At 43.0% G+C, this 23,032-nt stretch overlaps 1 protein-coding gene across 7 annotated transcripts in view; it reads right to left on the bottom strand.

Moving 5' to 3' along the window:
• The window catches only part of LOC129867202 (NT-3 growth factor receptor-like), a 300,196-nt gene that overhangs the window by 146,321 nt on the left and 130,843 nt on the right, over positions 1-23,032 (bottom strand). For all 7 annotated transcript variants that reach the window (XR_008761586.1, XM_055940439.1, XM_055940443.1 and 4 more), the window contains exons 5-7: positions 5,223-5,377; positions 4,506-4,648; positions 2,817-2,958 (exon numbers count right to left, since the gene is read on the bottom strand). Coding sequence is in view for 6 of the 7 variants with exons in the window: in XM_055940439.1 (XP_055796414.1) it covers positions 2,817-2,958; positions 4,506-4,648; positions 5,223-5,377 (440 nt within the window). In the remaining variant the exon portion in view is untranslated. The remainder of the gene's footprint in view (positions 1-2,816; positions 2,959-4,505; positions 4,649-5,222; positions 5,378-23,032) is intronic.

Raw genomic sequence — 23,032 nt, 5'->3', positions numbered from 1 at the left:
TCTCTCGGAGGACCTGAGCCCTAGGACCATACGTCGGGACTACCGGCCGTGGTGACTCCTTGCTGCCCTCAGTCCGCCTGGCCTTGCTGCTATTCCAGTTTCAACTCTTCTGCCTGCGGTTATGGAACCCCTACCTGTCCCAGACCTGCTGTTTTCAACTCTTAATGATCGGCTATGAAAAGCCAACTGAGATTTATTCCTGATTATTATTTGACCATGCTTGTCATTTATGAACATTTTGAAAATCTTGGCTCTCTCTAATTTTCTCCTTCTCTCTTTCTTTCTCTCGGAGGACCTGGGCCCTAGGACCATGCGTCGGGACTGCCGCCCGTGGTGACTCCTTGCTGTCCCCTGTCCGCCTGGCCTTGCTGCTATTCCAGTTTCAGCTGTTCTGCCTGCGGTTATGGAACCGCCACCTGTCCCAGACCTGTTGTTTTTCAACTCTTAATGATCAGCTATGAAAAGCCAACTGAAAATTATTCATGATTATTATTTGACCATGCTTGTCACTTATGAACATTTTTGAACATCTTGGCATAGTTCTGTTATAATCTCCACCCGGCACAGCCAGAAGAGGACTGGCCACCCCTCATAGCCTGGTTCCTCTCTAGGTTTCTTCCTAGGTTTTGGCCTTTCTAGGGAGTTTTTCCTAGCCACCGTGCTTCTACACCTGCATTCTAGCTGTTTGGGGTTTTAGGCTGGGTTTCTGTACAGCACTTCGAGATATTATCTGATGTACGAAGGGCTATATAAAATAAAATTGATTGATTGATTGATAGTAGTTGTGGAATTGTTAGGTTAGACTACTTGTTAGTTATTACTGCATTGTCGGAACTAGAAGCACAAGCATTTCGCTACACTCGCATTAACATCTGCTAACCATGTGTATGTGACAAATAAAATTTGATTTGAATCTATAATGTTGATATCATAGATGGTCAGTCCTTGCAACCATAGCTCTGTCAATGCATTTGAGAGTGGTTACACTTCTCCAGGCCCATCCCTCAGCTTTCTAACAAAACACAAGCGAGGTGACTGCTTTTTTATTGTTTCAATTAAGAATTCTAACTTGAATTCTAGCTTTTTAATAATTTTACACATATACTGTAAAATACCACTAGTCTACTTTACAGCAGAATGTGACAAAGGAAAAACTCATTTTTAGAAATGTTTGCAAATGTATTAAAAATAAAAACAGAAATACATTATTTACATAAGTATTCAGACCCTTTGCTATGAGACTCGAAATTGAATTCAGGTGCATGCTGTTTCCGTTAATCATCCTTGAGATGTTTCTACAACTTGATTGAAGTCCATCTGTGGTAAATTCAATTGATTGGACATGATTTGGAAAGGCACACACCTGTCTATATAAGGTCCCACAGATGACAGCGTATGTCAGAGCAAAAACCAAGTCATGAGGTCGAAGAAATTGTCCCTAGAGCTCCGAGACAGGATTGTGTCAAGGCACATATCTGGAGAAGTGTACCAAAAAATGTCTGCAGCATTGAAGGTTCCCAAGAACACAGTGGCCTCCATCAATCTTAAATGGAAGAAGTTTGGAACCACCAATACTCTTCCTAGAGCTGGCTGCCCGACCAAACTGAGTAATCGGGGGAGAAGGGCCTTGGTCAGGGAGGTGACCAAGAACCCGATGGTCACACAGACAGAGCTCCAGAGTTCCTCTGTGGAGATGGGAGAACCTTCCAGAAAAACAACCATCTCTGCAGCGCTCCACCAATCAGGCCTTTATGGCAGTGTGACCAGACAGAAGCCACTCCTCAGTAAAAGGCACATGACAGCCCACTTGGAGTTTGCCACTTGGAGTTTGCACCTAAAGGACCCTCGGACCATGAGAAACAAGATTCTCTGGTCTGATGAAACCAAAATTGAACTCTTGGCCTGAATGCTAAGCGTCATGTCTGGAGGAAACCTGGCACCATACCTATGGGGAAGCATGGTGGTGGCAGCATCATGCTGTGGGGATGTTTTTCAGCGACAGGGACTGGGAGACTAGTCAGGATTGAGGGGAAGATGAACAGAGCAAAGTACAGAGAGATCCTTTATGAAAACCTGCTCCAGAGCACTCTGGACCAAAGACTGGGGAAAAGGTTCACCTTCCAACAGAACAATGACCTTAAGCACACAGCCAAGACAATGCAGGAGTGACTTCGGGACAAGCCTCTCAATGTCCTTGAGTGGCCAAGCCAGAGCCCAGACTTGAACCTGATCGAACATCTCTGGAGAGACCTGAAAATCGCTGTGCAGAGACGCTCCCCATCCAACCTGACAGAGCTTCAGAGGATCTGTAGAGAAGAATGGAAGAAACTCCCCAAATACAGGTGTGCCAAGTTTGTAGTGTTATACCGAAGAAGACTTGAGGCTGTAATCGCTGCCAAAGGTGCTTCAACAATGTACTGAGTAAAAAGTTCTGAATACTTATGTACAGTGGAGCAAAAAAGTATTTAGTCAGCCACCAATTGTGCAAGTTCTCCCACTTAAAAACATGAGAGAGGCCTGTATTCAAGGGGTCTGAATACTTTCCGAATCCACTGTACATGTATCTTAGATGCACATAAAGAATGCATAGCACAATTTGAGGAATAAAATGTTATTAAACGTTGTCTGCATATAAAAGCTACATAGTGGTGTAACAAGGTGCTTGACAACATCTGACTATGATCTGAATATTTGCAAACTGTACATGCATTGGAGAATGAGCTGAATATTGGCTCCATCAAACAGCAAACACAGTGTTTGCGATGTGCAATTTGATAAATACAAACTTTGAAGTGGAATTGGTTATCACTACGTACAATGGACAGTGAGCTGAATGGAGGTGTTGGCCATCCCCACTTTGTTCTCTGCTATACAGGTCAGCATGTAGAAGTTGTCATCACGACTCACGTTGACCAGGGTCAGATTGATGGAGTGGACATTGGGCCAGTACACATTGGACTGGAACAGAGCAGGAGAGAAAGAGAGAGGAGTGAGTGATACAGTAGGATAAAGATAAAGGTGCTTGACAACCTCATAGCATAGCGGCAGACAATCTCCATTAAGGATTTTAGATGTAATATTCTGCATGTTATGCATTTTCAGGGTTTCAGAAAGCTGTGAAATCAGAAAAACACAATTGGACATGGACTTTCTCAATTGCACAACAACTGAATTCCATAACTAACTGGAATCTAAATGGCACTGACCCTGAAGGTGTACTGTAGTTAACACAAACTACAAGGTCACAAGCCAAGTAGTTTCATGCAGCTAGATATACACAAATCACAATGGTACATTACATGACCAAAAGTATGTGGACACCTGCTTGTCGAACATCTCATTCCAAAATCATGGGTATTAATATGGATTGGTCCCCCCTTTGCTACTATAACAGCCTCCACTCTTCTGGGAAGGCATTCCACTAGATGTTGGAACATTGCTGCTGGGACTTGCTTCCACTGATGTTGGGAAATTAAGCCTGGCTTGCAGTCTGCATTCCAATTCATCCCAAAGCTGTCCGATGAGGTTGAGGCCAGGGCTTTGTGCAGGCCAGTCAAGTTCTTCCACACCAATTTCGACAAAAAATGTCTGTATGGACCTCGCGTTGTGCATGGGGGCATTGTCATGCTGAAACAGAAAAGGGCCTTCCCAAAACTGTTGCCACAAAGTTGGAAGCACATAATCGTCTAGAATGTCATTGTATGCTGTAGCATTAAGATTTCCATTCACTGGGAGCACGAACCATGAAAAACAGCTCCAGACCATTATTCCTCCACCAAACTTTACAGTTGGCACTATGCATTGGGACAGGTAACGTTGTCCTGGGTTCCGCCAAACCCAGATTTGTCCATCGGACTGCCAGATGGTGAAGTGTGATTCATCACTCCAGAGAACGCGTTTCCACTGCTCCAGAGTCCATTGGCGGCAAGCTTTACACCACTCCAGCCAACGCTTGGCATTGCAGGTGATCTTAGTCTTTTGTGCATCTGCTCGGCCATGAAAACCCATTTCATAAAGCTCACATCGAAAAGTTATTGTGCTTACAGAGGCAGTTTGGAACTCGGTAGTGAGTGTTGCAACCGAGGGCAGGCAATTTTTACGTGCTATGCGCTCAACATTCAGCGGTCCCATTCGGTGAGCTTGTGTGGCCTACCACTTCGCGGCTGAGGCGTTGTCACTCTTAGACGTTTCCACTTCACAATACCAGAGCTTACAGTTGACAGCACCTCTAGCAGGGCGGAAATTTGACGAACTGACTTGTTGGATAGGTGGCCTCCTATGACGGTGCCACGTTGAAAGTCACTGAGCTCTTCAGTAAAGGCCAGTAAGTAAGTAAGGCCATTCTACTGCCAATGGAGACTGCATTGCTGTGTGCTCGATTTTCTACACCTGTCAGCAATGGGTGTGGCTGAAATAGCCGAATCCACTGATGTATAGTGTACAACCTAGTGATCAGTAGAATAACAGAGTGCATTGTGTGTCCCCTGGTTTGTCCCATTGCCCACCTGGTGAGTATTGATGGAGTGGAGGTCATTGACGGTCCAGTCCACCTCAGGTAGGGGGGATCCAGATCCATTACAGGTGACGGTGACTCTGTCCCCCTCAACAACCGTGAGGTTAAAGTGCGTCACACTGATGTCCGGCAGGTCTGAGAGAGAGAGAGAGAGAGAGAGAGAGAGAGAGAGAGAGAGAGAGAGAGAGAGAGAGAGAGAGAGAGAGAGAGAGAGAGAGAGAGAGAGAGAGAGAGAGAGAGAGAGAGAGAGAGAGAGAGAGAGAGAGAGAGAGAGAGAGAGAGAGAGAGAGAGAGAGAGAGGAGAGAGAGAGAGAGAGAGAGAGAGAGAGAGGAGAGAGAGGAGAGAGAGAGAGAGAGAGAGAGAGAGAGAGAGAGAGAGAGAGAGAGAGAGAGAGAGAGAGAGAGAGAGAGAGAGAGAGTACAACCTAGACACAGCACACTTGAAATTCTCACTGAGATACTTTGAGCTATTGTGAATTCTATTTGGGAAAGGAAGGAACAAGCAGAGTTTCAGAAGAGTGAGTTGTCATGACTCTCTTTGGCCGGCTGTCATGAGATGAGTTATGACAGGCGTTTAGGTCATTCTTATGAATTCGATGTGAATAGTCTAGGCTCTATGACAGTCACTCCAAGTAAAGTGCTCCCTATTATTCTACCATGGGATGATTGAGGAGTGTGGAGCAGGGAACGTGGTGCCAGTGGTTCGTACCACAGAGTGAGATATTCATAGCCTGCAGAGGGATCTTGGAGGCTCCGTTGTTGCAGAAGAGTTGCTGGGTGTTCAGGCCAGCCTCCCCTCGCTGCTGCCACAGCTGAATCCAGCGGATATCACAGCCACACTCAAACACCACTTCTTCCAGCCTCCTGTTAGTTAGTTAGTTAGTGAGAGAGAGAGAGAGAGAGAGAGAGAGAGAGAGAGAGAGAGAGAGAGAGAGAGAGAGAGAGAGAGAGAGAGAGAGAGAGAGAGAGAGAGAGAGAGAGAGAGAGAGAGAGAGAGAGAGAGAGAGAGAGAGAGAGAGAGAGAGAGAGAGAGAGAGAGAGAGAGAGAGAGAGAGAGAGAGAGAGAGAGAGAGAGAGAGAGAGAGAGAGAGAGAGAAGAAAAAATATATGTTGAGAAACAACACAATGCATCTGTGGTCATTTACCGTCAGGACAGGCAGAAGTATCCTCCAGACCAGCCCCAAACATTCATCACACCGTGCCTGGGGAGGAACTGGAGACCCTCCATCTCATCTCCAGGCCAGGCTAACCGTGGCTGGGGCTGGAAGCGGGTGGATATGATTTGGACTTAGCCCTTCCCTCAACAAACACAGGCCCTGCACCAGCCCTGGCTAAATCAATATTGTCACATTAATGTGAATGACACGGATGACAAATTTGAAAATGATACCACGGAAGAGCTAAAGGTCTTCTTTGTAGAGCCACCCAGAGCAAATACACTTTTAAATTCATGTGCTTTGGTGGGTGACCGTGAATTTCAATATTGAAAATAGAATATCACAGTGCTTGAGCATGAGCACATACTGTACAATAAGACTCATATTATTTTAACAAAGGATTAATGAGGGTTGGAGAACAGGAGGGGTGTGATGTTCATACCCTGTGATGCTCAAAACATTAATAATAATATGAATTATTAATCATAATTATACCCTTAAATAACACGCCTAACACATTCCCACCGACGACCCCCCTCACACCCCAGCTTTCCAGATCCTCACACCCAGGCAGCTCCTGTGATGAGGTGTGGGGTTCTGATGAGACAGACTGGGTATCACTGTTAGCTCAGACTCTGCTGCTTCAAACAAGCCTTTTTACGGCATCATGTCATTTCCTCTATTTTACCCCTTAAGATACATTTGTCCAGACATTTCTTATTCATTAAGATAAGGAGAATGGGTCAAATGAATAGTCCTCACAATGCTCACATCATAATAAAATATGGAACGTGCCCATTGTATTCTTTCTGTCTTTCATCCACATGGGAAAACTACTTTCCACTTTTGACATCTTTCCTGACATTTTATCACATTTGTTACATTTGTCCATGGACCAGAAAAGACTATGAAGTGCCAGTTAGCATGTCTAATCCCTTTAGTTCCACATGATGTGCATCCTGCTTCCTGCAGCCTGGCTGCCTGCTTCCTGCTACCTGCTGCCTGCTTCCTCCTGCCTGCTTCCTCCTGCCTGGCTCTCTGAGGGCCTAGTGTGTAGTACAGCACAGCACACTGGATCCAACATATGGAAAGAGAGGTAAAACACCTGGACCTGGAGGATATTTCATTAACATGATCTTAGCTAGCTGTGTGCTTGCATACTTATTGATTCGCCAGTTGACAAAAGAGAGATAACCTTTCTGATTTACAAGATGGGGTCAGAGATCGCGCGTGAAAAGCGGAGTGTGCATGCCAAATGGACATCGCAGCCATCGCTATACACTACGTAACACGCAGGTCTGGATGGGGGGGAGAGTCACTCACAGAGACTTTTTCTGTTGTCTTTAAATGATGATGTACTTGCCTGCAATACATGGACTAACTTGGCTTTGTGCAGTATTGTGTGTTCTGTTCTGTCCAAGGACAGAGTACCCTGGGTTCACTTTTCCACGTGTGCATTAAGCTACTTTGAAGAATGGTGATCAAAGGCTTCCTACAGAACGTACAACATGAATAAAACACCTTTATGAAGTTTGTGTGTGTGTGTGTGTGTGTGTGTGTGTGTGTGTGTGTGTGTGTGTGTGTGTGTGTGTGTGTGTGTGTGTGTGTGTGTGTGTGTGTGTGTGTGTGTGTGTGTGTGTGTGTGTGTGTGTGTGTGTGCGTGCGTAGCACAGGAGGTTGGTGGCACCTTAATTGGGGAGGACAGGCTCGTGGTAATGGCTGGAGTGGAATAAGTGGAATGGTATCAAACACATGGTTTCTATGTGTTTGATGCCATTCCATGTGCTCTGTTCCAGACATTATTATGAGCCTCCTCTGGTAGGCAGATGGCCTCTTTTATTACTCAGTACCATCACAACATACCTCTGAAAATATGTACTTAATTAACAACATAGAGACAATAAACCGAGGATAGCATGATATAAAGATAGCCCATGGGGAGTTTGGCCACAGCACTGACTTTTGCATAACCATTTGCATATCTTCTACTAACCTGAATAAAACATCAAATTAACCTTTGGAAAGGTCAAGGTGGCGTGCAGCTAGGAACACACATGGGAGTCCAGTAGCCTATATGCTGAGCTGAGAATGGCAAATCACATATAACTTAATCATGGTTATGTATCTCCTGTTATGTATTATACATTAGTATCTGCTTTAAAATGGCTAACTTAGCATGCGACAGGTACGGAGGGACATTGGATACAATATGTGACAACAGAGAAATGCATACATAAATATGTTTTCATCTTTTTTGTACAGTATTGTACATGGAATTATGCGTAGGGAGGTATGGCCTGAATACAAATAGCTCCCATTTTCAAGGTGGACTGGGAATTGATCAGCCTGCCACATACACTTACCAGGATAAATGAGACACAAGGGTTTTTCATCAGTTAAAGGTAAAGTTGGTGATGCCCAATTTAACAAGGTCCCTATAGTATGTGAGTGTTCAGTAAGTGGCAATAGCTATGCCAGATATAAAATATTGCCCATTAACTACACTGTACAGTATTCTCTAGGCAAGCTGGCTAAATGTTAATGTTATCTGTACACATTTGATAACGAGTTAGGCCATATTTGGTGAAATCCCAGTACAGGACTTATGCAGTCTCCCTGGCTGGATTTTCATTAAACACCAACTGAGAGAGACCATGAAGGAGCTGAACACTGCAACAAAGGAATATGGCAAAATCAAATGACGATGACGTAAAACATTTACTGACCTGCAATCACTTAGCTTTCGAATCTATATTGGCAGTTGGAGAAATCAATCTCAGTTTACAGATGTGGACCATATTGGAGAAATCAATCTCAGTTCACAGATGTGGACCATATTGGAGAAATCAATCTCAGTTCACAGATGTGGACCATATTGGAGAAATCAATCTCAGTTCACAGATGTGGACCATATTGGAGAAATCAATCCCAGTTCACAGATGTGGACCATATTGGAGAAATCAATCTTAGCTTACAGATGTGGACCATATTGGAGAAATCCAATAACATTTCTCTAACATATCCAATAATGTTTTTTGGGGGGGAGGGGGTAATTATTTGAAAGGCTGAGATTACTCTATCCACATGCATACAACTAAATTGAATTTAGGTGATCTCCCCACACGGTGCAGTGAATATATCAATGATCTGGCATAGCCAAGGGGGAGGATTAAGCCCAAATGAAGAGCAGTGGCTAATTAAAGGCAGTGAATATGAATAGAACAGGGGCCAAGGATGTAAACCCCTACCTTCCTCCTCCTAGATTATAGAACCATGAGGATGACAGCAGGCTTCTCTCTGCTTGGTCTCATTACCTTTCCGGTGACGTCTCAAACATTCTTGGAGCCAGGGATTGAATTGGCTTCCCTGCACTGTTCATCTGATCCCCATATGAGAGTCCATTGCTTAATAATATGGTAATTACAGATTTAAGTCCACCTGTCCCCATAATCTATTTATTATTCAAACTGGGTTTCACGTAGAATTCATGTTCAGCCCATCAGATAAGCAACTGGGACATTTACAGTTATCTTCTTCACTTTTGAGAAGTTATGCAGTTTAACTAAAAAAAGCCCAGAACAAAGACTTCAGAAAATACATGAATGTTGTACAAAAATGTAACTATCTATGACAATGAACAAAGGCAAAACAGTTCTGACATCTCCCTGAGCGTCAAGCTCAAATTGCACATCATTATTTTCAAATGTGGACAAAATTGCCAACTCCAAAGCATGGTAAATCACTTATCTCTTTTGATCCATATGGATGATGTGGCAATAGGCCAAACAAAGAACAAGATGTCTGAAGACACGCTATGTTCTGGTTATACATCCTTATATGAATTGTTTTGTTGATTCTGATACAGTGACAACGTGCTGTCAATCTGTCACTGGCTCTGAAAGCAAACTGGGGGTGGAAAGAGTTGTCAATGATTTCCATTCTAAATGACATGGGTGCATGCCGGTCTGCAGTACTGCTGGAGGAAAGTGATGCTCAGTCAGGCATGCGAGCTGTTTCAACAACCACAACCAGTCACAGAAGTGATAGAAGGAGAAAGGAAGGAAGGAAGGAAGGAAGGGAGGGGGGTGAAGGTGTGGGAGACGAGGTGAGATTGACGTCTCAATGTGTGGGTGAGTAAAACAGTGTTGTGGCCTGGGCTGATGCCCTGGTATATGTATCAAATGGCCAGGCAGGCAGACACTGGTAGGCAGCACTGATTATATTGAGCTCCTTGACCAAGCCTTGGTGTCGATGTCTCCACTGTGACAGAGAGCTGTAAGGGTGTTCTGAATGCCTAACACAACATGAGCCACAGAGCAGACACACAGCCAGCCACGCCGTGTTGTCGGTCCACCCTTGGTTACTCCCAAGCTTACTGCAAGCTCGCTTTTCCATCTAAAATCCAGATTTCATAGAGATGGATATTCCCTCCGGTCAGTTCCTGGCTAACAACTACTGTATAGAAAATGCATGAGTCGCATCTTCAATGACCAAGAGATGCATTTATCCCTGAAACACATGTTACCGTACGATGACAAAATTATAACAAATTAGTAAAGAATCAGAAGGGATGGCAGGGAGCACCAATCAATAGAAGCGACATCGTTATGAGTGCATGAGTGCATTTCTACATACAGTACATTAACCTTGTTCCCTCCAGTCCTCTTTGCTGAGCAGCTTATTATCTCTATCTGCTGAGCGACCACCTCAGGCTAACAATCAATATTACAGCAGGATTGGTATTATTCAGTGAATGCAGGTCTACATCTCCAGCTATGTGCGGAGCGTCATATGTTTGGCTCTGCATTCGCTTTGATCTTGGTAGTATGAATAATACCAGCCTCATATCACAGTTGTGTCCAAACAATACCCTGTTATTTCTTCTTTTACTTCAAACTTTTCTTCTGACGAAGCTACAGTGTATGCTTTGGAGAGTTGTTAGTTACATTTTAGTCCTGGCTTGGTGTTTGGTGTTGGGGTTTGTCGGGGTTAATTGTAGTAACCCCAAAGAGAAAGCATGGGTCATGTGTAATCATGCCAGCAGATGGACATGCCAGCTCTGAGCTTTGGGGCATGCACATGGGTGAATGACTGGCACCTAACACACTAACACAAAACACCCTGCTCTTCTTATTCCATCTCAGCTGAAAATGTGTTCCTTTCATGTTGTTAGAGCCAGAGACGCAAGAATGTGTTTCATCAAGGATATATACAGTATATAGTTCAGAAATGCACAATTTGAAGTTATTGCACTAGAGATAATGACAAAGGTATTTTGTAATACTCTGTGAGTTGTCTGCCTTTTACAGATTAAGGATGAGTAGCCTACGTGCAGCCATTTCCATGACTGATCAAACTAATCAGAACAGTCCTATGAAAGGAATTACAGTATTTAGCTATCACAGTTTAGGCTGTTGTGAAGTAACACCTCATCACAGAGCCACCATTGACTCCAGTGATGAATACATGGCTATTCAGACATGAAGCGATGCACACCTAATTATTTCAGGATTTTAATTAAGAGGCCGATCATTAGAGATTCCACTCCCACGACTAATCACAGTGGACATTTTGCCTTCGTAGTCCCATCCAGGCATCCAGGCAGCAGCTGCACATTAAAATGGACATTAAATAAATGGGGATTGTGCTACTGCCCTTTCCATTCTTAATGCTGTTTCCCTTTTTCTAACCTTGTGTTGTACCCAGTTTTAGCCAGAATGAAGTGAAGTCCCAACAGAAAGGAGCGGAGCAGAGTTTCTCTCTAATTGGCTGTGCCAACATTTGGATGTATAGGCAGAGTTTGGCTAATGTACACCACCTGCACAGTAGTCAATGTAGGCAAAATATGCCATCATCATGTTCCAAGATTACTTTCCCTTAATTTGGTGAGATAATTATGTTCTTTCAAGGGACGCTAAGGCATGAAGGCACGAAAACTGACATGATTGTGTTGTTTTGTGTCTTGCCTGATCTGACGGGTTCTTAATAATACCATTGGAAAGGAAACAGCGGTCAGAGAGCGTTCTGCGGTGAGCGAGTGTTGCGCCTTTTCCTTTCCAATGATGTTTAAAACATGTTAGGTTGCACCACGACTCACGTTGGTTGAGCACCATCTACTTCTTTCCATTCTTAATAATACCAATAATGTGTCTGTCCCACTGTTTTAAAAATAGATGATCTCTTCACACTAACTAACACAGACATGTCCTGGCTGTTCATAAAGGTCTTTCTATAGAGCCCATGCATGATTAAAGAAAGGTCATCAGTAGAAAGGGGATCGATGACCCTCCCAGCCCCTGGCAAAGCAGCTTTGTGGCCACATATAAAATGTTTGTTGACACTGGTGAATGTGCTTGTGCTGTAAATAATCTTTTATCGTATCATCATCCTTGGAGCAGCTACAACAGATTTGCCATTTAGCAATCCCCCTGCTCTGATACCATTTACAGGCCTTGTAAGTGGTTGGGCTGTGTGAGCAGTGTCTTTAGCCCGGCTCCCTTGGCTAAAAGACACAGACTAAAAGAAGGTAATATTATATTTTCTTGAAGCGCTATAAAGCCCCAGAAAAGAGTGCCAGGCCATTGTGAGCCATCCATCTCATCAGGCCTGTCTTCAACCCCCAGCAGCAAGACAGATAGACACTCAATGAAAAGTCATCAGAAGAAGAGATATAAAACTGATCTTGTCTTTTATGAATGCAATATATAAGACCGAGTTAGAGTGTTGCCATCAAACATCCACATAGAGAGAATCTCCTATGGGAAACTATTTATTGCACAGTACAGGGCCATAACTAGCAAATGTATGATTCAAATAAAACATTTCTCATGCAAGAATCTATCAAATAGGCATTATGTGAGATAAAAATATAATACTGACGGGTAAAATATTTGTTATTGTAGGTTATAGAGGTTATGCAAAAGCATCTAAAGAATAAGTATTTTGGAAATACTGTAAATAAAACATTACTTCCACAATGGGATAAAACATACAGTGTTTAAGTATATATACAGTACCAGTCAAAAGTTTGGACACACCTACTCATTCAAGGGTTTTTCTTTATTTTCTACATTTTCTACATTGTAGAATAATAGTGAAGACATCAAAACTATTAAATAACACATGTAATCATGTCGTAACCCAAAAAGTGTGAAACAAATCAAAATATATTTTAGATTTGAAATTCTTCAAAGTAGCCACCCTTTGCCTTGATGACAGCTTTGCACACTCTTGGCATTCTCTCAACTAACTTCATGAGGAATGCTTTTCCAATAGTCATGAAGGAGTTCCCAAATATGCTGAGCACCTGTTGGCTGCTTTCCTTCACTCTGCGGTCTAACTCATCCCAAACCATCTCAAATGGGTTGAGGTCGGGTGATTGTGGAGGCTAGGTCATCTGATGCAACACTCCATCACTCTCATTGGTCAAATAGCCCTTTCACAGCATGGATGTGGGTTTTGGCTCATTTTCCTGTTGAAAAACAAATGATAGTCCCACTAAGTGCAAACCAGATGGGATGGCATATCTCTGCAGAATGCTGTGGTAACCATGCTGGTTAAGCGTGCCTTGAATTCTAAATAAATCACAGACAGTGTCACCAGCAAAGCACCCTCACACCTCCTCCATGCGTTATGGTGGGAACAACACGTGGAGATCATCCGTTCACCTACTCTGCGTCTCACCAAGACACGGCAGTTAGAACCAAAAATCTCAAATTTGAACACATCAGACCAAATTACATATTTCCACCTGGCTACTGTCCATTGCTCATGTTTCTTGGCCCAAGCAAGTCTCTTCTTCTTATTGGTGTCCTTTTGTAGTGGTTTATTTGCAGCAATTCGACCATTAAGGACTGATTCACTTGCCTAGTTAAATATAGGTTAAATAAATCAAATAAAAAATACAATTTACGCAGTCTCGTCTGAATAGTTGATGTTGAGATGTGTCTGCTACTTGAACGCTGAAGCATTTATTTGGGCTGCAATCTGAGGTGCAGTTAACTCTAATGAGCATATCCTCTGCAGCAGAGGTAACTATGGGTCTTCCTTTCCTGTGGCAGACCTCGTGATGGCCAGTTTCATCATAGCGCTTGATGGTTTTTGCAACTGCACTTGAAGAAACTTTAAATGTTCTTGCCATTTTCTGGATTTACTGACCTTCATGTCTTAAAGTAATGTGGATTGTCATTTCTCTTTGCTTATTTCAGCTGTTCTTGCCATAATATGGACTTGGTCTTTTACCAAATAGGGCCATCTTCTGTATACCACCCCTGCTGTACCTTGTCACAACACAACTGATTGGCTCAAACATATTAAGAAGGAAAGAAGTTCCACGAATTACCTTTCAACAAGACACACCTGTTAATTGAAATGCATTCCAGATGACTACCTCATGAAGCTTGTTGACAGAATGCCAAGAGGGTGCAAAGCTGTTATCAAGGGAAAGGGTGGCTACTTTTAAGAATCTCAAATATAAAATATAGTTAGATTTGTTTAACAGTTTTTGACTTCCTACATGATTCCATATGTGTTATTTCATAGCTTTGATGTCTTCACTATTATTCTACAATGTAGAAAATAGTAAAAATAAAGAAAAACCCTGGAATGAGTAGGTGTGTCCAAATGTTTGACTGGTACTGTATATTTAAGAAATGTATCTGAAGGTTTGATGGTGAAAAAAGGCTGGGGAAATGATTGCAGTGTTTTTGGCTTGCTTTAGGATGAGTGTTTTCCTTATTAAAGTGTGACCAACGGTTTTGGTTGCCAATAAGGTCCATTAGAAATCTGTCTGCACTCCAAAAATCATGACTGAAATGAGCAAAGCTAATAGGGAATAACATTTTGGACTTTGGAGTTCTACTCTTCTTTTTTAACTTTGATCCAGCACTCAATATTCTGTAATTATTTTCATAGTTAAATAAAGCTAAAAAAATATATAAATAAGCTTTCATCCAAACCACAAGGATCCATGATAAAATGAGTATGCAGAAATTTGATGTCAAATATTTTCCCTATCGATCACATGGCCAGCAATGAAGACGAATACCAACCCTGCTTGTGCCTTAGAAATAATACATATATTGTATAAAACCATATTCAACATCATCTACTCTATAAACCTACTGTTTTTTATTCATAAGATAAAGAAAGTAATCCCAAAATGTTTAGGACCTTTTATCCTTCCCCTGACTCTAAATTGCTACTGATTCTCCTTATTACACCCGGTCTCAGGGATGGCTAACTCTGGAAATTCCTTTAGTCTCTAATGAGTTAGGTAAATCAGCTTTTAGATTTCTTGCACCTTATTTGTGGAACAATCTTCAAAATGTTCTTAAATGTAATGTTCTGGTGCCTTTTCTGTAATTTCTGTAATTCAAGGCTCGTCTTCGAAAGAGACCTTGGTCTCAGTTTGACTCCCTGATAAAATAAAGGTTAAATAAGTACATAAATAAAAAATTACCTGCAGTCTCTATATCGGTGTGTGTGTGTGTGTGTGTGTGTGTGTGTGTGTGTGTGTGTGTGTGTGTGTGTGTGTCTCAATTTAGGAAAGCACCTCATTTGCTAGGCCCAGCTTGGTGAGGGGAGGACAGTGAGATTGGCAGTTCTCCTCTGGTCTCCTCTGCAACCAGCCAGCACCAGGGCTCCTGATGAGGCTGCCTGCCTGTTTCCTCAGAGCTGCCTGATCCACACAGGTGATTTGCCCCTCTGTGATTACACTTACAGGACTGGGGAACAGGGATGCACACACACACACACACACACACACACACACACACACACACACACACACACACACACACACACACACACACACACACACACACACACACACACACACACACACACACACACACACACACACACACATGTGCACGTTTCCACGCACATGTGCACGTATGCACGCACATGCACGGGTTATGCACGCACACACACACTTTCCCTTTTCACCCTAGTCATCCTGTGTTGAGCACCAAAAAAAGCTGACAGCAATTACCACAGAACACAGTGGTATGGCTGCTGGTGGTTAAGATACACTAGGAGCTGCTGTTGCTGTTGTGCTTTCAGTATCACTCTTACTGTTGCTGTGTTTAGTCCAAGCTGTTAGAGAGGAAACCATGCACACAGAAGCAGTCAGTGATACAACAAGGTTCAGGAGCGCTAGACCGGAGGCTTCATGCTCTAACACAATGGGTCCATACTTGCGAATATTAAATAAAGTTTGTTTAACCTGGACCTCCGTCTGCACATCAGCAAATTACAATTGTAGACGTAATTGCATGTAGCAGAACGCTACATTGTAGCTGTCCACTGGGCACAAACATCAATTCAACGTCTAATCCATGTTGGTTCAATGTAATTTCATTGAAATGATGTGGAAACATCGTTGATTCAACCAGTGTGTGCTCCATCAGATAACCTAGCACACGTTAGCCCTATGCTAACCTCACCAGCTGACAGTGATTTCACAAATTTACACATCATCCTATCAAAGATCTTTATACCCACCAACCAATGGCATTTCTTAAAATAGGACAACTTGACCCCCAGAGGGATATTTTATTTACTTTTGTTCCTCTTGGTCTGCCTCAAGTGTAGAGTGCCAAAATTGCATGATCATGCATATTTGTGTAAATGTCTTTATAGTAGTATTTTTTAAATAATTATTTTATATAGGTCTGTTATGTCTTTGTTAATATTTTAAATGTATGTAAGTTGTCAAATAAAAAAATTCTGTAATGTCTTTACTGGCATCGGCTAATGGGGATCCTAATAAATATTTTTAATCATGCATCCTTGACTAGGCTACTAGCTACTAACGTTAGACACAATTAAAAAGGCATTATTTAGCATAAGAATAAATCCCACGTCTTTTTCGTCATCTGTTTCACACACATCCATACAATTTTTGCAAGATGGCGTTGCAGTAGGACATGTGAATTTGTCTTTGTCTTTTCCCATGTAAATAGCTAGTCTTTTTCATATATATCTTAATCTCACTTTCTATCTACGAACTAAAAATGCTTTCCTGAAACCCGCCTCACCCAATGTGGTACAGATCTGCTATTTTTATTCCTTATAACTGGAACTTCCATCAGCAGCTAGCTAAATAGCTACTAGTCTCTGTTAGCCACGGCTAGCGTTCTTCGCCTTTTTCCCAATCATCAGCCAGCCTTAGATCGGACAACATCTGCCAGTAAGCACAGCGCGATATCAACCCAGAGCACATCAGACTGCTTCTCTCTACCATATCACCGGAATCCTGCCACTCTGGATCATTACACCGGATCGTTACACCGGATCATCGCAGCTTGCTAGCTGCAAACGAGTGGCTACTGTTAGCTAACGCCTCTGTCCCGAAGCAAGCACCAGCTAGCCTTGAGCTAGCCTCGAGCTAGGCCCATATACTAGTTAATTCTAGGGCTACAATACCTCCTTTGCCAATTGGCCTGGACCTTTTACTGTCGACACGGAGCCACGCCGATCCATCACGACTGGACTGCCGACATGATCGCCCGATGTGGTCTCAACAGGCTATTCTGTTACGATGTCGCCGAAGAACCATCTACTAGCCCCGGCCCGCTAGCTTTTCTGAATGCTGTGTCCCCTGCTCGCCTAGCGTAGTAGTGATTACCGAACAGCACCCTGACTCACTTATTGCTGTTCTTTTGACCCTATGATAACTCGGCTACACAGCTGATGCCCCTGGACTGTTTCAATAACACGGTACCTATTTTGTTTACCTGTCGGCCCCAGCCTCGAACTCAGGTCCTATATGTACCTAACTGACCTGCTCTGCCCATTCATTGCCATGTACAGTTGTTGTCTTAGCTCTTCTGATTAACACCTGCGATTGCTTTATGCCTCTCTCTAATGTCTATATGCCTTGTCTACTGCAGCCTTGGCTAGTTCTTATTATTTTATTTCACTGTAGAACCCTCAGTCCCACTCAAAATGCCTTAGATAGCTCTTTTGTCCCAACCCACACACATGCAGAGACCTCACCTGGATTAACTGGTGCCTCCAGAGACAAAACCTCTCATATCGTCACTCAACGCCTAGGTTTACCTCCACATTACTCACATGCTACCATACCCTTGTCTGTACATTATGCCTTGAATCCATTCTACCACGCCCAGAAATCTGCTCCTTTCATTCTCTGTCCCTAACGAACTAGACAACCAGTTCTTATAACCTTTAGCCGTACCCTTATCCTACTCCTCCTCTGTTCCTCTGATGATGTAGAGGTTAACCCAGGCCCTGTAGCACCAAGTTCCACTCCTATTCCCCAGGTGCTATCATTTGTTGACTTCTGTAACCATAAAAGCCTTGGTTTCATGCATGTTAACTTCTCTAGGGTAGGAGGCAGCATTTGGAATTTTGGATGAAAAGCATGCCCAAATTAAACTGCCATCTTCTCGGGCCCAGAAGATATGATATGCATATAACTGGTAGATTTGGATAGAAAACAATCTAAAGTTTCCAAAACTGTTAAAATAGTGTCTGTGAGAATAAACAGCACTGATTTGGCAGGCAAAAATCTGAGAAAAATCCATTCGGGAAGTAGTTTTTTTTGTTGGTTTTGTAGTTTTCTATTCAATGCCATTACAGTATCCATTGACTTAGGACTCAAATTGCAGTTCCTATGCCTTCCACTAGATGTCAACAGTCTTTAGAAATTGTTTCAGGCTTGTATTCTGAAAAATTAGGAAGTAAGAGCAATCTGAATGAGTGGACCCTAAAGTGTCACAGAGCTTTGTCATGCGCACGACCGAGAGAGTGCCTTTCTTGTTTACCTTTTATATTGACGACGTTATTGTCCGGTTGAAATATTATCGATTATTTAGGCTAAAAACAACCTGAGGGTTGAATATAAACATCGTTTGACATGTTTCTTTGAACTTTACAGATACAATTTGGATTTTTTGTCTGCCTGTTTTGACTGCGTTTGAGCCTGTGGAATACTGAAGAAAACACGCAAACAAAACGGAGGTTTTTGGATATAGAGACTTTATCGAACAAATGGAACATTTATTGAGTAAATGAATGTCTGCTGAGTGCAACCACATGAAAATCATCAAAGGTAAGGGATTAATTTTATCTCTATTTCGGACTTGTGTAACTCTTCTACTTGGCTGGTTACTGTTTGTAATGATTTGTCTGCTGGGCTATGTTCTCAAATAATTGTAAGGTATGCTTTCGCCGTAAAGCATTTTTTAAATCTGACACCGTGGTTGGATTCACAAGAAGTTAATCTTTAAACTATGTAAAATATGTTTTGTTTCTGAATTTTTATAATGAGTATTTCTGTATTTGAATTTGGCGCCCTGCAGTTTCACTGGCTGTTGAAGAGGTGGGACGCTAACGTCTTACGTACCCAAGAGAGGTTGCCATCAGAAGCCTCCTCCCTAAATGTGTTTTATTCACTGCTTTAGCACACTCCGCCAACCCTGATGTCCTAGCCGTGTCTGAATCCTGGCTTAGGAAGGCCACCAAAAATTCAGAAATGTCCATCCCCAACTACAACATTTTCCGCAAAGATAGAACGGGCAAAAGGGGTTGAGTTAAAATCTACTGCAGAGATAGCCTGCAGAGTTATGTCATGCTATCCAGGTCTGTGCCAAAACAGTTCAAGCTTCTACTTTTAAAAATCCAACTTTCCAGAAATAAGTCTCTCACTGTTTCTGCTTGTTATAGACCACCCTCAGCCCCCAAATGTGCCCTGGACACCATATGTGAATTAATTGCCCCCCATTTATCTTCAGAGTTTGTACTGTTAGGTGACCTAAACTGGGATATGCTTAACACCCCGGCCGTCCTACAATCTAAGCTAGATGCCCTCAATCTCACACAAATTATCTTGGAACCTACCAGGTACAACCCTAAATCCGTAAACACGGACCAACCTGCCCTCTATATACACCTCTGCTGTCTTCAACCAGGATCTCAGTGATCACTGCTTGCGTCATTGCCTGCGTCCGTAATGGGTCCGTGGTCAAATGACCACCCCTCATCACTGTCAAAAACTCCCTAAAACACTTTAGCGAGCAGGCCTTTCTGATCGACCTGGCCCGGGTATCCTGGAAGGATATTGACCTCATCACGTCAGTAGAGGATGCCAGGTTATTCTTTAAAAGTGCTTTCCTCACCATCTTAAATAAGCATGCCTCATTCAAAAAATGTAGAACTAAGAACAGATATAGCCCTTGGTTCACTCGAGACTTGACTGCTCTTGACCAGCACAAAAACATCCTGTGGCGTACTGCATTAGCATCGAATAGCCCCCGCGATTTGCAACTTTTCAGGAAAGTTAGGAACACAATATACACAGGCAGTTAGGAAAACAGAGGCTAGCTTTTTCAAACAGAAATTTTCATCCTGTAGCACAAACTCCAAAATGTTCTGGCACACTGTAAAGTCCATGGAGAATAAGAGCACCTCCTCCCAGATGCCCACTGCACTGAGGCTAGGGAACACAGTCACCACCGATAAATCTACGATAATCGAGAATTTCAATGAGCATTTTTCTACGGCTGGCCATGCTTTCCACCTGGCTACTCCTACCCCGGTCAACAGCTCTGCACCCCCCACAGCAACTTGCCCAAGAATCCCCCATTTCGCAATCACCCAAATCCAGATAGGTGATGTTCTGAAAGAGCTGCAAAATCTGGACCCCTACAAATCAGCTGAGCTAGACAATCTGGACCTTCTCTTTCTAAAAGTATCCGCGGCAATTGTTGCAACCCCTATTACTAGCCTGTTCAACTACTCTTTTGTATCGTCTGAGATCCCTAAAGATTGGAAAGCTGCCGCGGTCATCCCGCTCTTCAAAGGGGGAGACACTGTAGACCTATATCTATCCTACCCTGTCTTTCTAAAGTCTTCAAAAGCCAAGTTAACAAACAGATCACCGACCATTTCGAATCCCACCGTACCTTCTCCGCTATACAACCTGGTTTCTGAGCTGGTCATGGGTGTACCTCAGCCACGCTCAAGGTCCTAAACACTATCATAACTGCCATCGATAAAAGACAATACTGTGCAGCCATCTTCATCGACCTGGCCAAGGCTTTCGACTCTGTCAGTCACCGCATTCTTATCGGCAGACTCAACAGCCTTGGTTTCTCAAATGACTGCTTCGCCTTGTTCACCAACTACTTCTCAGGTAGAGTTCAGTGTGTCAAATCGGAGGGCCTGTTGTCCGGACCTCTGGCAGTCTCTATGGGGGTGCCACAGCGTTCAATTCTCAGGCTGACTCTTTTCTCTGTATACATCAATGATGTCGCTCTTGCTGCTGGTGATTCTCTGATCCACCTCTATGCAGACGACACCATTCTGTATACTTCTGGCCCTTCTTTGGACACTGTGTTAACAAACCTCCAGACGAGCTTCAATGCCATACAACACTCCTTCGGTGGCCTCCAGCTGCTCTTAAATGCAAGTAAAACGAAATGCATGCGCTTCAACTGATCGCTGCCCGCACCCGCCCGCCCGTCTTGCATTACTACTCTGGACAGACGGTTCTGACTTAGAATATGTGGACAACTACAAATACCTAGGTGTCTGGTTAGACTGTAAACTCTCCTTCCAGACTCACATTAAGCATCTCTAATCCAAAATGAAATCTAGAATCGGCTTCCTATTTCGTAACAAAGCATCCTTCAACACTCTACTCAGCAAATTGGATGCAGTCTATCACAGTGCCATCCGTTTTGTCACTAAAGCCCCATATACCACCCACCACTGCGACCTGTATGCTCTCGTTGGCTGGCCCTCACTTCATATTCGTCGCCAAACCCATTGGCTCCAGGTCATCTATAAGTCTTTGCTAGGTAAAGCCCCGCCTTATCTCAGCTCACTGGTCACCATGGCAGCACCCACCCGTAGCATGCGCTCCAGCAGGTATATTTCACTGGTCATCCCCAAAGCCAACTCTTCCTTTGGCCGCCTTTCCTTACAGTTCTCTGCTGCCAATGACTGGAACAAATTGCAAAAATCACTGAAGCTGGAGTCTTGTATCTCCCTCACTAACTTTAAGCATCAGCTGTCAGAGCAGCTTACAGATCATTGCACCTGTACATTGCCCATCTGTAAATAGCCCACCCAACTACCTCATCCCCATATTGTTATTTATTTTTTGCTCCTTTACACCCCAGTATCTCTACTTGCACATCTATCACCAGTGTTTATTGCTCAATTGTAATTATTCACCACTATGGCCTATTTATTGCCTTACCTCCCTAATCTTACTACATTTGCACACACTGCATATATAATTTTCTATTGTGTTATTGGCTGTACGTTTGTTTATCCCATGTGGAACTCTGTGTTATTTGTGTCGCACTGCTTTGCTTTATCTTGGCCAGGTCGCAGTTGTAAATAAGAACTTGTTCTCAACTGGCCTACCTGGTTAAATGAAGGTGCAATAAAAACAACATAGTTTTAAAAATAGTCTAAGAGAATTTTGGTCTTGTCAAATAGCTGTCATGTACCTCCATTACAATCACTACCAGGTGGCATACACCACTAAACTGGTTAACTGTGAATCTTCGGGGCACAGTAACAGTGGGTTCGAGGCCCTGTTCAATACTGGACCTCAAAGCTCAATTTAAATAATGCATATTTGTTGAAGTGGATGAAGGAGATCAGCTACAATGTAGCGTTATATCACACGTAAGCAAATCTACGATTGTAATTGGTTGATGCACATTTTGTGCCATTATGGCACCAATGTGTCTGAGGTCTGTAACAACAACTATTTTACAATGGCAAAACAATTTAGGCCATTTTTGCCTTTGAGAAGATTAAGCAACTATATGCCTTCTGCGGCATGATTACAACAAATTACTGCATCTTATGTGAATATCTCCCAGCACATGTATGTGCCAAATGTATCATGCCCATGCCCTATCCCGAAACCCCTTTCTTCCATTAAATAAATAAATAAATCACTTGTCATCATTATAACCAGTGAATAGGGGTCTGACTGCTCAGTGCCTAAACGCTTCAGTTGTAACACATCCACAAAAGCAGCAACCTCCATTTCAAACTGACAGGCATGACTCTGATGCACTCTGATCTGGAACGAAAAGCCATCACTCTGCCTGTCTAGTTTTAATCAACAGATGTGGTCCCAGGAGAGAGCATGGCACTATGAGGACCAACAGACCAACACTCACCATTTAAGACATACACAGTGTATGTCCAAAATGGCAACCTATATAGTGCACACTATTTCTGACCAGGGCCCATAGGGTGCCATTTCAGACACAAAACCAGAAGCACATCTGCATGCCTCAGCCCTTCTGTGTTTGGTGTGTTTGTCATTGTGCTGACATTCCACAGGGGATGGGAGAGTAAATCA

Source organism: Salvelinus fontinalis, chromosome 12 (genome assembly GCF_029448725.1).
Source record: "Salvelinus fontinalis isolate EN_2023a chromosome 12, ASM2944872v1, whole genome shotgun sequence".
NCBI lineage: Eukaryota > Metazoa > Chordata > Actinopteri > Salmoniformes > Salmonidae > Salvelinus > Salvelinus fontinalis.
The sequence above is the reverse complement of the archived record's forward strand: the minus strand, read 5'-3'. Positions and strand labels throughout refer to the sequence as shown.